At 41.8% G+C, this 15,643-nt stretch overlaps 1 protein-coding gene across 1 annotated transcript; it reads right to left on the bottom strand.

Moving 5' to 3' along the window:
• Positions 1 to 8,802: 8,802 nt before the first annotated feature.
• On the bottom strand, positions 8,803 to 15,274 carry idh3g (isocitrate dehydrogenase (NAD(+)) 3 non-catalytic subunit gamma). The gene is made up of 13 exons (XM_018665965.2): positions 15,120 to 15,274; positions 14,844 to 14,891; positions 14,596 to 14,607; positions 13,404 to 13,501; positions 13,202 to 13,317; positions 12,999 to 13,059; positions 12,718 to 12,850; positions 11,046 to 11,179; positions 10,816 to 10,915; positions 10,571 to 10,717; positions 10,331 to 10,425; positions 10,159 to 10,219; positions 8,803 to 9,821 (listed from the first exon to the last, which is right to left on the bottom strand). The coding sequence occupies exons 1-13, from the start codon at positions 15,198 to 15,200 to the stop codon at positions 9,720 to 9,722; spliced, it is 1,188 nt and encodes a 395-aa protein (XP_018521481.1). The 5' UTR covers positions 15,201 to 15,274; the 3' UTR covers positions 8,803 to 9,719.
• Positions 15,275 to 15,643: the final 369 nt, after the last annotated feature.

A 15,643-nucleotide genomic window follows, 5' to 3' on the forward strand; every position in this document is an offset into this window, starting at 1 on the left:
AGGAAAGAATTGTTTGATCACGTAGTGGAAAATCTCTGACATGATAATAGAAGGCAGGAATTAAAGGAAAAATGATGAGGGTGATTAGAAAGGAAGCAGCCAGACACACAACAAACACACACACTGACATACACAAACAAACATGCGTACACAAAAGAGGGTGTTTAGGGAGATGGTGCTCATCTCCTGTTACAGTCAATGAAACATTAAGTGTGTCAGTCGCCATGGTGTATTTGTGAGGTGTCAGGTTAGTGCTCTTCGCAGAGAGGGGCCCTTCTCGTCTGTGGGGATGTTTTTCTGCATGTATGTGTGTGTGCGTGAAGTCATGCGCGTGCACGTGTGTGCACATCTACCTATTTCTGTTTGTTTAATGAAGCTCTCTCGTGTAAAATGAGTCTTAACACCTGATTGGGCTCCTGGGTGTCAACTTGACTAAGGGTGCTAATCTGATAGTCTGAACTTTGTTAGACCATGTCTAGACACACACATGGTAATTTGTTTGTGCTAAGCATAGCGATAACATCATAATCAGCTGTCAGCAGATAAAACACTTCAGCTTCATATCAAAGAAGTCTGGTGGTACCAGTGTGGGGAATATACTGTAGTGTGACTGTGTTTATGGCACTGTTCCCATAGATTCTCAAGGAGCGTGACCCTACAGTTCCCAGGGTGAAGAGACTGAACAGGCTATGGAAACCCAGCAACAGTTTGACCATTCATGCCATTAAAAAAAAAAAGATCACGGCATACCAGTTTTCTGCTCTTTCCCCTCCGGGACAGAGGTGTCACTTCAATTCAAGAGCTTGGGATCTTGGAAACAAACTGTTTTGTGTCCTGCCGAGTGGTAAAAACAGACATTGCATAAGTTGAGGGTCCTGGCAGCCCAACATGGTAGCGCGAGCTCTGTCTCTTCCTCCATCTGCTACTGCTCAGTCTGGGCTTCTGTGTTTATGATGACAAGGCTGTGACAGGGCAGTAATGACACTGAATCAACTGGCCAAATGGGATGGATGACAAGTTTCAGTGACTGACAGTGGATTAGCTGTTCTCTCTCCCACTTTCCTCCCACTGCAATGAGTCCTGTGAGGCAGTGAATATTATCTCTTTGAAGTTTGCCACGTTACACCTTTCGCAAGTAACTGAGGAGTCTTATATTAGGACCCATACATTGCTGTGCTGAAGACTGAGGTGAAGCCCTCACTACAATGTAAACCATCTCTGGGTGGCCCCTGTTCTTCCTAGCTCTTCAGCGGATGTCCTGAGTACAATAGGTCATGCAGCCTGGAGAGTAACACAAACAACCCAACCCAGCTCATAGGGTCATATGTTAGCCATCATGCAGGCAATTAGCCTAACTAATCCTTTAGTTATAAATACAAACCATGTCATTTGTCATCACATTGAAACATTTTCTCAAGACTGAGGACTATAGCAAAGCATGATGTCCAAATAAAACCAAGGGTCTTGATGAACTTTTTATGGAAGCTTATAGCATCAAATGGATGTGAACAAGGGTGTTGAGAGACTAAAAAGAGTTATATTTAGGATGCAGTGAGTTGTTTAGTGGGACAGAGAAGGGATTAGGGCTGAGTTCTGTATTATATTTCCATGGAAAATGAGCTGGTGATGCAGGGAGTTGAAAGGCGTCAGAGCTTGGACTTCATGATTGTCCTGACTCGCTGCCATTTAGTGTCACTCCACGCTTGGTTTCTCTCCAGCGTCTTTAATTCCACCTGCCTCCTGAAAGGACTCTCAAGCCCCCCACCCCCACCCCCCACCCTCCTCCCCTCCCTGGGTTTTTTCCCCCCCTGCGCCTTCTCTCCTTGAGCAAAATCCTGAAAACAGCTTTGGGGGAACACATAAACACATAGCTTGTCTGAGGATTCTTTCCACAATTTGGTGTAATCATTTAATGGTTGATATTTTAGTTCTGACACACAAGGAGAGTGTAGAAGAAATGTTTGTTGGCTTGTAGTTAGATGAAATGAGCCAGCACATCATGCGCTAAGTACCATGCAGAATCGGCGTGACTTTATCCTGCTAAAGTTAGTGTAGAAGCTGAGATTTGTGCTTATCCTGTGAACAGACTAGACTCTTAACACTAGAGCTTTTAACAGACGGCAACATATACTAAGTGCTTGGTAAAATTACAGCATGAGGTCATAGAAAAAACTGAAAATGAGCCCATATGTTGAGCGCAGCCTATCTTGATTTGGGCTCTGTGCATTGTTTTTCTAAGATTAGGCAATAGGATGAGAGGAAGCCATGGATAAGGCCGGTGGAGAAGCTTTGAAGTGGGTAAAGGGAAGGGGCTGGGCAGGTATGTGCACTTGAAGGGCTGCTGAAAGAAACATCAGGTCAGCAGCAGTGAAAGAATGTGAGAAAAAAATTAAGTACTGAACCCTGACCCAGAGAACCAATAACAACAGTGTTTTTCTTGAGGATATGAATGTTGAGAACCATATATTTCAAAAGCTGGGCTGTTTATCAGTTTGGGCAAAATACTGTATGTCATCATACCTGCTTGTGCCTGTTATTCCATCTTCATTCCTTCCTGATTCTCCCAGCTGCTCCATCACGATACCATCAAAAGCAGGATAAAAGAGGGGAATGAAAAGTCGAACTCTGAGCAGTTTTAATATCACTGCTTGAATTTTCAACTGAGAAATCCGCCCTGAGTGATAAAAAACCTAATGACAGTGCATCAGCTGAGAACACTAAAGTCAGAGACACAGGATGCTTACTGTTTCATTCCCTCTGGCTTTACCCAAAGACTGGGTTAACCGGAGCTATTCGAAGATGGCGAGATAAAAGAGAGGATGGAAGCTGGGTCATCACTAAGACTGCCTTTTCATATCTGGCTTTTGCACCGGGTCACATCAGGTATATCACTGATTAACCTGCCCTGATGCCAGATGTGTCCTCGTTGCTAGTTAAAATCACACCATTGTTCCTGTCTGCGGCACTCCCGGCTGATTTCACCAGGATTGAACAAGCCACAAATTCACCGCTGAAGGCACCAGACACATCCATCTGACAGGGGAAAGTCAGCATGCCCACTTCTTTTATTTTCTGCACATTCAATACAACGTTGTCTCAACATAATACGAGCACAGTCTGGCCCAGAACCTCAGACACCCACCTCAGATTTTGCTGGAACAATGGCATTTCTCTCCTAAGACTTTCAAATAGCTTTCAGGAACCAGGCGGCATTTACGAAAAGCAACACAGACAAGGATCCCACCAAGCTATTACAATGAATGGAGAAATATAATCAAAGCTGTGTTTTCTGGTGGATTTGCAGAGATCTGTTTTCATCAAAGCACTTTAGAGATGCTTCAGTGTACAAAAGTGGAGCGAGCAGTGCAGACATTCAAACCGGGGGGGGGGGGGTAAAAATCAGGAAATAACTCCAGATTATGAGACAGCAAAACAGGGAGTTACTCTGGTAAAATGCATTAGCCATTTCTTTTAACAGCTACTCCCAAGTATAAGTTATGGATGATGGAAGAAAGGAATTGGCTTTAGGATAATAAAAAAACATAAAATCTTAATGTCACATTTGTCATTTGGTGAGTTTTAGAGGGATTGCACATGTCTTTTAGTATGACATATTTACTCTCTTGGTAGCATGTGTCTGGCAACAGGTGGGAGATGGCCCCGGCCAGGTCGAGGAGATGATCGCTCACAGTGCGCACAGAGCTGACTCACTGGACGTGGAAGAGATTTATTAGATTAAACTACGTGACTGTCGCTGGGAAATATGCTTTGTTTTGGCAACCGAGAGTACACATTGTTTTTTGAACCGGTGAACACAGGGCTGGAAAGTGGGGGGTTGCAGAGTTGTCACGGTGCCAAGGCGCTCCAATTTCAGGGGAGCAGAGTTGTAATGACATCAGGGCAGTGTAATGCAGGTTGTCATGAGCGCAGCATGCTTGCCTTGATGTAATGTAACTCTGGCAGTACCCCCTGAACTCACAGCAAGGGCACAGCCGGTAAAACATTTAATAGCAGGGGAGATAGAGAGATCAAAAGGCAGAGAGAGCGAGAGAGGCTGAAAACGAGAGAGAACAGGAGAAATATTGGCAAGAATGAGAGACAGGTTTCAGACGGAACAAATAGCACATCAATAGCCAATCAATCATTGCTTTTACCTCTCCTTCCACCCATCCTTTCTTTCCTGTCTACATGTGGCCAAAGCGCTGCAGTGACCCGAAAGTGTTTTTCCCCGACGAGAGACAACATGTCAACGTTCTCAGAAGACTCAGCAAGCAGCCCAAGCCCACTAATTTATCATAAACATAAAACCAAACAGAAATAGCTCACAGGCTCCCCCCGCCTTCACTTTGCCAAGAGGCTTTCAGTCCTGGGAAGGAGGGGGTGGTGGGGTGGGGGAACTGTGTGAGGTAGTTAAGGGAAAGTGAGCAAGACAGACAGGTTCCTATTTAGACACAATGCAATAAAGCACCCCGCATGCATGCTAACCCTCCTTCCCCGTGCAACATTTAACCACACTGGACCACTGACAGGGCAGAATACCAGGGCAGGGCCATGTAAAGGGCTGGCTCGTGTAGCACAGGTGGAATCAGTTTCTCCACATGGAACTAGGAACACGGCTGGAGTAAAAGCATATGCAGATGTGCACACATATAGAAGAAATATTCATACATGTCATCATATAATACCAGTATGCACATGCACTTACACAACCAGCTATCACATGTCTTCTCCTGGGAATAAAATAGAATGCACTGCAGACTTACAAATTTCTTTTACAAGGCACAGGTTAAGCGCTGGACGCACATAAAACAAGCATGTGTGTTTCTTTTCAAATCCTCAACTATGTTTTGACTATGAGCTCAGAGCGGGGAGCCCCTGGTATCTATGGAGGGCTCAGAGTGGTATCAGGGTGGCCGTGTTAGTCAAGTCAGAGAGATTGTCCAACTGCATGACCCAGGTTCAAGCGCCATGTTGGCTTGCACTCTCAGATGAGGTGTCCTTGCGCAAGATAGTGCAACAGCAGAAGTTTAGGGGCTCTGTGCTCTGCAGGTGGACCAGCAATGAGTCCTAAAATGGGAATAGTTGAGCAACACAAAACAGAATCTGGAGAGGCAGGTGTTTTTTAATTAGGATCAGTGGAGGATCTCTTCACTTTTAGCAGCGTGATGATAGGCATGTTATGATCTCACTAGGTGGTATCCCTCTGATGTTAAAACCAACTCTGTAAAAAAAACCCAACATAATATTAAGTAGGCAGTTCCTGATAAACAGGCAGACAGGAGTCAGATGCTTTATTGGCTCCTTTCCTTTTGAAAGATAAGGTGTTGATGAAGTGTTTCAGCAGCTAACTGTGCTGTGAACTCCCTGGTTATCAATCTATTTCAGCTATAGATCATACTGTTCTTCCTCCCACTCCCAACCAAACCCTCACCATCATTCCCACCCTCCCGTTACCCTGGCCGTCCCCCTTTGTCCTCCAGCCACGTCCACTGCGCTCTCCCCTCTGCATTCCTCTGCGCGCCTTATCCACGGGGCTTCGACCTCTTTTCTACATCCATTTCTTCATCCAAGCATACATCATCACTAACCTCTCCCTACCTACCCATTCATAATTCTTCTCTGATTAGGTCTGTCACTGCCGAGGAAGACAGTGGAAATCCCTGTGTAGAGAAAGTCAAGAGGACACACAGAGAGCCCAAAACACACACAGCCAGGCCCAAGTAATGGAGAATTGTTGACCGGTGACGTAGCTTAATGTAGCTAAGCCATAGCTGTGGGGGGAAAAAAGCCCCATTAACAGAGAGCAGAGCTGGCTGACTGGATGCAGCTGTGCTTGGCAGAGCCCGATCAGAAGTGAGCTGATTGATTACGATCACCTGCACTGCACTGCACTGCACTGCTTAAGCAGAGCTGATCAACATGAGAGAGGAGAGTATGTTCGTATGTAGTGGAAATTACCAGTTGGATCTTGGATTACAGTGGACTAATGGTGTGTGTGTCAAAGAGTGACAGACAGAGAAAGAATGAGGGAGAGAGGACTCTGGAAGTGATCAGGGAGCAAGCTTGGGCAGAATTATGGACAATAATAAAAGCAGATTCAGATTAGCATTTATCTTGGAAAAGCGGATGAAAAATATTAAACATGGTGTTTCCAAGAGACATGAGAAGGAGAGGAATGAAGGAGGAGATGCAGGTGGGTGAGGAAGCAGAGCAGAGAAGCAGAGCAGAAAGAAAAGAAATCTAGATCTTAGTGAGTGCTACAAAGCTAACACACTGTCTGTTTGAGTCTACATGATATAGGAAAAGTCTAGCATTTGTTTGACAGTGTAACTATAAAGAAATGACATGAGATAATATCACAGAATGTCCCTTTGTCAACCTGATCTGTCACGTACGTTCACTCTTTGTATTTTAGAAATCAGACCGCAGGAATGTGCAGACATTTTTTTTTTTCCACTTCCATCTAGTAGCATCTGTCAGTACAGACGGTTTGGGATATATGTCTAGAAAAGGTTTGAGATATCAGCCTGTGTGTCAGCTTGCACCCCAATACAATAGAGGTGAGTAAAATTTTGCTTGTGATGCTCACAGAATCAAACAATCAAGAACAAGAAACAAGAAGAAAATGACAGCACCATGTCCTTTTAGGGACAAAAATCCATATTTGTTTACAACATGCTGGTTAATTACAACTTGTTAGAAAATCACAGCATGTGAACAATTTTCATAGGAACTATTTGTATGAAAACTGTTAGCACTGTCAAGAGTGAGTTCTGTTGATTATTTGTAATATCAGAGATACTGGATTACTGCAAGTGATCAAGTAACTGATGAAATTTCCAAATGTTATTTTTCAATGCTGAGCACCACAAGCAAAATTCCACTCATTGACTCAGAGATAGATATCTCTAAAACTGGGCACATGAAATCAAAACTTGTCTGCATGTTGTGAAAACGTTTTTTTGTAATTTAGGTGAACAGATCCTTTAAAGGCAGCTCTTGCAATAAAACATGCACAGCAGGTTGTGACTCCTTCACAGATTTATACAAGAAGTGAATGGTGGACCATAAAGGTCAAGTGGCCTGTGGTTTGTTGCAATATCTCCCTCTCTCCACAAACGTCTGACCATCTGCCTCGTGGCACAGCTCCAGCAGCGGAGGCTCAGAGGGGACAGAGTCGACTCTGGAGGGAGGGAGGAGGGAGGGGGGAAAGAGGGTGTAGCTCCCTCTACAGTGATGTGAGGTACGGTGAGGTAAACAGCCCAAGTGGGATGAGATGATGAGAAAAAGCTGGCCCGAGAGTGAGGAACCTCTTAAAGAAAGCATAACAAAAAAAAGATTGATTCTAAACGAAATAGAGCGAAGATGTTTATGAGCCAGATCTCTGTCTCTATAGAGTGAGTATCTGACCTGAATGGAGAAGGAGTAAAACGCTTAAAGACAGCCAATTGGCAGGGGCCAAGGTACACACGTAGTAATTCCCTGCACATTTCATGCACTGCACTCCGTATGATTGTGTATGATTATTGATTTCCTAGAACAACAACTCAGTCTAAAAAAGGAAGGAGTCTGTTCACAGAGGATTCCTCTGCTCAATATGCAAATGTTGAAACAGGGAACAGTCTGTAACTTTCCCACAGAACCAACACATGATAAATTGGCCAGTGCCATTACAATGGGATGTGCCCCGGTGACCACAGACCCTATTGGAGAAAGAGAAGCCGACTGGGATTATTTGTACAATATACAGTGAGCAGGAGGTCACTGCTGAATGATGTGCAATTATAACATCTGTCTGCTGCTCCGCCCTTCTGCGTCTGCTGGCTCAGACGACCAGGGCACTTTTTCCTCGGTACGTCTGTGTGGTCAGAAAAACTAGGAGAAAAAATAATGAATGGTTTGGTTTTTATCAGGTGAAATTATAATGAACGGTTTGGTTTTTAGGCTAAACAAGGATAATTTCAGCAGAGGGTGAAGCCAGAATCCTTCACGTTTGTCTTAGAAACACATACTCTGAGGCCAAGAGCTTGATTCCTAGAAATCACATGAAAAGAACAAAAATGTTCTTAATGTTCCCAATTATGTCAAACAATACGCTCGCCAGAGATTCTTGCATCCTCAATTTCCCTGCAGCTATTTTTTTATGGTGCAGTCAGTGCAGTAAGAACATGCATTATGTAGTGATCCAGAGTGGTTGGATATACCCTGCATTTTGTCCTTGTCAGCCAGCGTGTGTAACTGAGAACACATGGATGTAGTTGAGCACTTTTTGCTCCAAGTTAGTTATTGGCAGCTCTGGAAAGTGGTGTTGCCACCTGGTGATGAAATTTAAAACAGCAACTTGTCATCCAGTGCTGTAAATAATTCTCTGATGGAGCGTGAAATTGCAAAACAAACGGAAGGATCATTGAGCTTTTTCTTATTTGGAGCAAAATAATCTTTATCCCAAGCAGCAGGCCAGAACAGAGCTGCTTTTTTCTGGAGCAGAAGCAGAGAATCAAGATAAATCTTAAATTATCTTAGCAATAAGAAGTTTCTGTTTTATGGATGTATATACTCAGTTAGCAGTTTATTAGGTATACCTAGCTATACCTAATGCAATGTAATGCAAGAATCTTACAATAGAATCTCCTCTCATAAAAGTTATAATGTTCACTGTTTGTTGGAACTGTTTTAAAGAGATGTTGATTCAACTTAATGATCATCTTGGAAAATGTACTTTGTTGTGCTGTTTTCTATTTATTTACTTTGCTTTGAAACTCATCAGAGAAATATTTCAATCAAAACTTCCGTCCCAAAAGATCAGCTTAAGATAGATTTATTTCATTATTTATAACATTTATGTTATACAGTACATGTGCCCACCTCCAGACATGATAAAACCAGTCTTTTCACATCACGCTTTAAGAGCTCCTGCCTGGTTAGCTTTTAAGACAGCAGGGGTATATATCCTTTGACATGACCCACACTTGAGTGAAAAGATTATTATGGCACAAGCGTAAAGGTTCAGCTTTGACAGCAGCAACTCAATGTACACATTTTGTGATGATACAGTATAAATGAAAAAGCTACATCGCCATTTTAAAGTACAGTCAACATGATATGAATATACAGAACAGTTCAGTATATAATACCCAATCTAACAGAATGACAAGTTAAGGCATTAAATGAACATTGCACATTTTGGTTGACTGTGAAGGCTGTAACATAGTCCTAAGCTATAAAATAAATAATGATCCCCACTGGAATATGTTTTTTGCACAGAGTAGACACTGTATGCTCATCTCAAGATATTTCTGGTGTTTTGGTCGTGTTTCATAACAATTTGTCAGAGCACAGATTATCCTCTGAATGAGCCTGATGAACTCTGGAAACATAATCTATCCTTAATGTAGGCTTTAGGAGTGATAAAGAAATTTTATCAAAAGTAAACGGTTTCAGAAACAGGCCAATGAAGGTCGTTATTATATGGAACACAAGTGTTGATAAAGGGTCGTTTATACAGTGAACTGGTCAGTAAGCCGGGTGGGGGAGAAAAAAAAAGTTGTGATGTCAGTGATAAGACCTAACGCTATGGAAACAGACACGCATGGATATCCTTTTCTCATACTGTACACCTGCCCCACATACAGACACCTGTTCAAACCCACACGTCTGATGAGCGTGTGTGTGTGTGTGTGTGCGTGCGCGCGGGCACATGGTATCCTTGGTGGTGGTTTTTAGATCTCTGATATGAGTTGCCCTTTACTCTGGATGACCCTCATGACGGACTGGACCACCTCCGATGTGGTGCCCTGACCCCCGATATCAGCTGTGTGCAACTGAAAGAGAGAGAGAGAGAGAGAGAGAGAGAGAGAGAAAAAAAAAAAAATATGGATGATGGGCAGACCAGGTTTTTAAATGAGCTCAAGGACTGTAATTACTACCAGTTCCACACAATGTAAAATCAGATACTGTACAATGTAGCACTTTATAAGAGCTTTGTGAAGAGTGAAAGGACACAATGCTGCTTTGTGTCAGTGTATTGTGATGCCCTCTGGGAAGCATGCCAGACCTGCCACCAGAGTCTCTGAGTGTATGTCACACAAGAATGGCCTGTTAGATTTATGGCAAGGAAACAGGTGAGGGGAGGGCACCTATCAGTGATGGAAAACTTACCCTGGTTTCATTCATGGTGGTTAGGACGGCGTTCCGAATCAAACTCGCATAATCGTTAAGCCTGGAGACGTACAGGGGAATTATTTATTGGTATAGCACAGTGAAAACATCACATCTCAGATGAAACCACAGGAAGGAATCTACTGAGAGTATTTTATCTGGAAAAGCTTACTTAAGGTGGTCCAGCATCATGCAGCTGGCTAGCAGCATGGCAGTGGGGTTTGCAATGTTCCTGTCCGCGATACTCTTCCCTGTGTTCCTTGTGGCCTGAGAGAAGCAGCAAAATAGGGCAAGGAAAAGATGAAACTCTCAGTTACAATATATAAAGACAGACATGATTCATGCGTTATTTTATCCTTCAAAAACAGAGTAGACAGAGTGGCCTTCCAACCAGGAATTGCCAAACACTCACCGTTTCAAAGACAGCATAGTCACGACCATAATTGGCTCCGGGCACAAGGCCAGGCCCTCCCACCAGGCCTGCGCACACGTTGCTCACCACGTTCCCGTACAGATTGGGCATCACCATCACATCAAACTGCTGGGGCTTGGACACCAGCTAAAAAAACAGACAAACACAGTGGCAGGTAAATAAATTATATTTAGCCACACTGACAAACGTCTCCTTGAATGCATTAAAATGTTATCGACCATCACCTGCATGGTGGTGTTGTCCACAATCATGCTGTCAAATGTGATGTCTGGGTAACCAGAGGCCACTTCTCTGCAGCACTGCAGGAACAAGCCATCACCAGAGCTTCCTGTTGGGAGCAGAAAGGTCACACTCAACACTTCCAGCGCTAAGAAGCTCATGATATGATGTAAATCTGGAGGCAACTGGAGGTCAGGCAGCTATGGTCGGATGCATTTACCACAGAGTTACTCACATGATGTTGGCCTTGTGCACAGCAGTGACCCTGCGACGACCTTTCTCCCTGGCCAGTTGGAAGGCATAGTCAGCAATCCTGAGGGAATTGTTCCTGGTGATGATCTTAAGGCTCTCCACGACCCCTGATACACTCTAAAAAAAAAAAAAGGCAGTGAGGAGAATAACAAATAAATGACAACTAAAGTTCAAATATTGAACACTGCAAGAAATAAAAGTAGACTAGAAAGACTAGAGTGAATATACACTTCTAAACACTACATCTCTCTTCTTGTGAAGAGAATGTGTCCACACTAGGGCTGAAAAAAAAAAGAAAAAAAGATTTTCCTATTTATTGCGATATTTATTTAAATGATCCAATATTGATCCAAGATCAATCTTTGTATTTGTGCCTTTGCTCAGTAAGCATGTACATCTGTATTAAATGTCATGTGTATGCGGTGGTTACTTGTTATATGTGGTTCAGTCAGGGCTGCAAGTTGTTAAGAGTGTCTGCTTTGTGGATATCAACTTATTTTGAGTTAAAAGTAAACTAAAGGGTAGCTGTCAATATGAGCTGTCTTGAGTCCCAACAGTCTCAGTAAACTATGAGGTGAATAACAACAGTTTATGTGGACCTGCCACAGTTTACACAACTGTCTTGACTCAGGATTGTTTGCTGACTTTGGCTATCTCCTAGCAAATCTAGAGATTGTATTTACAAGATGGTAGAGGAAATAAAATTCTGAAATTGAAATAAAACTTTGTGTTTGTTGAGAAGATATTATCTCTGGCTATGAGATCTGAGGCTGTGGAAGTCGAGTGAATGGTGTGTGGATTCTGCTTTATTCAGTGTGTCGCTGCCAGGGAGCTAACACTTGGTAACAGCTGTCTGCAGATATCAGGCTGACATCTTGTCAACACAACTGTAGTGCAGATTAATTAGTGAGCTGACTTTCGGTTTCTGCCCTGTCTGTACTCAAGTGATAATTAAAGTGGATGTGCTGTACTTAGCTGAAGCATCTGCTACCGACAGTCCATGCATAGCAGGATGGCATTAATTTTTTTTAAATGTGCATAATGATGACACCCTTGTAAGCGGTGCAGGTGTTTCATTATTCTTGCTAATTTGTTTTGCACACAAAGACCTAAAATTTAAAAAAAAAAACAAAACAAAACAAAAACATAGGTAGCATGATTTACTCATTTTTCATTTACCAAGGAAAATAAATTCTTGGTCCACAGTTTGATAACAAGGAAATGTGTTTACAGTTTAGCCTATATAATTTACAATTTTATCTTCAAGGAAACAACAGGGTTGCTCACTTGTTGTGTTAAATGTAAAAGACATTGAAGTTCCCAGGATAAACTCTTAGGAGTGCTTTACAAAAATTCAATCTAGGCTTGTGCATCTTGTGTATCTAATGTCGATTTATTACATTTAACCAATATCAATCTCTTTAACAAGGGCAGTTTTGGTGCCAGTAATGATCAGGTATATCAGTGCAATACTTTATTCTGCCTGATGTTTTTTGCTTGGTAAATTGATGCTGTATTTTCAATAGTGTATAATACTATCAAACCTCCATTTCAGAGAGAACAAGATAAAGGAAAAAAGAGGGCTTCAAAAGGAGGGAATTCAGGCGTGTGTTTCAACAGACAGTAGAATTGATTGTGTTTCTATTCTGTCTGACCTCGTGCTCCAGACTGCTGTATTCTCCCTCTGTGTTCTCCCTGATGATCATGATGTCAATGTTCTTGTGGCGAGTCTGGACTCCAGGGAGGGACTGGCAGTGCATCACATTGGCAAACAGGTCTAAGCTTGTACTGTTCAAACACACATAGAGCAAGAGAGGGAGAAAAAGAGGGGGGAAAAATGGGTCAACTAACCCAACCAAATTAAGGAAGAAACTTGAGCTGTCTGACAAAAGACAGTCTTTATCAAGGGAACTGAATATTTGATTATAGCTCTTACCGAAGGAGATTATTTCTGGATTTGACAGATGGTGGCATGGTATGTTTGGTTTCTATGTTACCTATCAGGAGAGTTAAGCAATTTCACGGTTACATTATAGTGTCATGGTCTTACTATAAACAACATGCTTTGCACAGCTGTGTCCTGCTTCTCATGTTTCCATGCTCTGCTTGTAACACATGAAAAAAAAGGGGTTTGCTTACCTTTGAGGGCAACTCCATTACGGCGGATGGCAGTAATGGCATTATTGATATCATCCTCAGTTTCCACAGCAGAGTTGACGTGCACCACCTCAAAGTCCACCGGCACACAGCTGAACCTGCAGCAGGAAACCACACGATGGGGCAACCCTCACCCGTATGTTGGCAAGACTTTCGAATAAGATTTAGTTTAAGTCTAACCAACCTGAAAACCTCTCTGACATGAGTGAGCAGCTCTGGACCAATTCCATCTCCAGGTATGAGGGTCACAGTGTGTCTGCCTCCATACTTTGCAGGAGGGGGCTGTAAGCATTTTACACATCATTAATTGTATTAACTGTAAAGAACTTAAAGAAAAGCACTAGTGGTTTTACAACTTTAAGTCATAAACTAAAAATTACCTATATACATTCACATGATTGCTGATTTATTACCAAGTGTTTTAGGTCTAACCTACCTCACTTCTAAATTAATGCCAGTACAATATAAAAACCACCTTATGGAGACTTGACACTGACTTGAAATGGTCTCATCCATCACAGTAAGAATTTAGTCACTTTTATTTATCTTTTATATTGCATTTTTACATTCACAATCAAAATCCAGAGGGAAAAACATGGAGAATTTTGTTGTTATTTTGTATTAAACAATAGCTCTCCAGAGAGAGACAGAAGATATAGGAGAGAGATAAAATGGCACTAACAAACAGGAATTGTGATCCTTTATTGATACCCTACATGCCAACAGCCAATAATAACAATAAATGGTCAATATTTTTGTAATTAAACCAATATTACAATGGTACTACTCAGTTGTATATATCCATTATTTGTGATATAGTCTAGAATATCAGGGGGCAATGATAGTCCTGATTTGAGATCCCATGCAATCCAAAGTGATTAACATTTTGACATGTGATTTTCTATGTCCATACAGGTTCTGATGTACAGTACCATGCAAAAGTTTTAGACATTTTTAAATGTTTAGATTCTTATCCATCACTCTGATTTCTGATCACACCTGAGATTATTCTGCAGCATGACAATGACCCCAAACATAAACTTCATGTCCCAAGAAGCTACTTTCAGAGACAAGAAGAACAAAGAGTCCTGTTAAATTAAAAAATTAAAATAGTCTTGGCATTATTTATGAAAGCATCCTCACTATACTGGTAATGCCTAACACTACAAGTGCACAGTGCATGTAATAACATTCTTCATAATTCATAATTCTTCTGGTTATTGTGATAAAATCACCCAGCCCTAGTATAATTAAGGTACTGGAATAATGTTTATTTTGCACTGTATGTAAAGGGATGTGGTTCATTAGATTACAATCTAATGGAGTGATTAGATTACAATGTAATCTAGTGAACCAAAACAGATTGAGCTACTTACAATGTTTTCTCCCTGTTGTTGAAGATGGACACCAAGGAAAGCAGAAGGACAAGAATCAGTTTGACAGCTGAGTAGAAGAACACGTTAAACCCAAATAGTAGCAAATACAGAGGTATCACAACCACTTCTTCCCAAAAAGGCTGGAAAAAACAGATATTTACCACTCCCACGTCAGAATAAAAGACAATAAGTAACCAACCACTTCCAAAGTTTAACCCAAAGGCACGCAGACTATCTGATTCACTCACAGCATGTAAGGTTTTATTCCTGCGACTTGTCAGAGTTGTTCCAAATACCTGAAATGTAAATTAAAGACACAGATTAGAGAGTTTTTGTGAATACATTTTTGGCTAGGTTGATATTAGATTAAAAGGCTCAGGAGCATGGAATCTGACAGCTGGCTATTTCAATTGTGTGAGATCAACCACATGACCTTGCGTTTAGATACAATTGGCGACTTTGATTTGGAGCCACACAACAATGCTCGCAGCTAACATGATAAAAGGCAACATATCTCGTCTTACTTTAACCGTGTTTCCGAGGCGTCCACCCCAGAAAGGAGAAATAATCTTGGACATCGAGAGCACAGCACTGTGGGAAGCCATCTTGATTTGGAGGCAGTGGTCGCGTGCTCAAGGAGGAGGTACTGTGGTCGCGCGATAGTTCAATCTGAGGGAAAAAAAGTTTATTTATTTATTTAGTTGTGGTATTGTAACTTTCGTGACAATGTAAGGGAAGGACATCGTGATTTATTACATATTGGTTCAGCAATTTAAAAAAATGTAGTTAGTCGTGCTACGTTCAAGTTATATCGTTTAAACCGTAATTATTAGCAGCCCAGTAGGTAAAAACCTTTGCGTCTGCTAATAACTTGTGATTCGGGGTCGGAGATGTCAACGATGATCCCTCCGACTAGGTGAAAGGAACTACAGACATATCAACAAATTGTTGAATGCACAATGGCTAAAAAATCTCACCAATGTTAACATCAAAATAAAATCAGTTCATTTAATGGGACCTACATAGTTTGTAGTTTCTGGTATAACCT

The sequence above is a fragment of the Lates calcarifer genome, linkage group LG6, assembly GCF_001640805.2.
Source record: "Lates calcarifer isolate ASB-BC8 linkage group LG6, TLL_Latcal_v3, whole genome shotgun sequence".
Lineage (NCBI taxonomy): Eukaryota > Metazoa > Chordata > Actinopteri > Centropomidae > Lates > Lates calcarifer.

Coding starts and splice junctions, on each gene's coding strand:
- idh3g (XM_018665965.2), bottom strand. CDS start 15,200: ATGGCTTCCCACAGTGCTGTGCTCTCGATGTCCAAGATTATTTCTCCT. Junction 13,318..13,403: donor CATGTCAGAGAGGTTTTCAG/GTTGGTTAGACT, acceptor TTCCTGCTGCAG/GTTCAGCTGTGTGCCGGTGG. Junction 10,220..10,330: donor ATGATGCTGGACCACCTTAA/GTAAGCTTTTCC, acceptor GTACGTCTCCAG/GCTTAACGATTATGCGAGTT.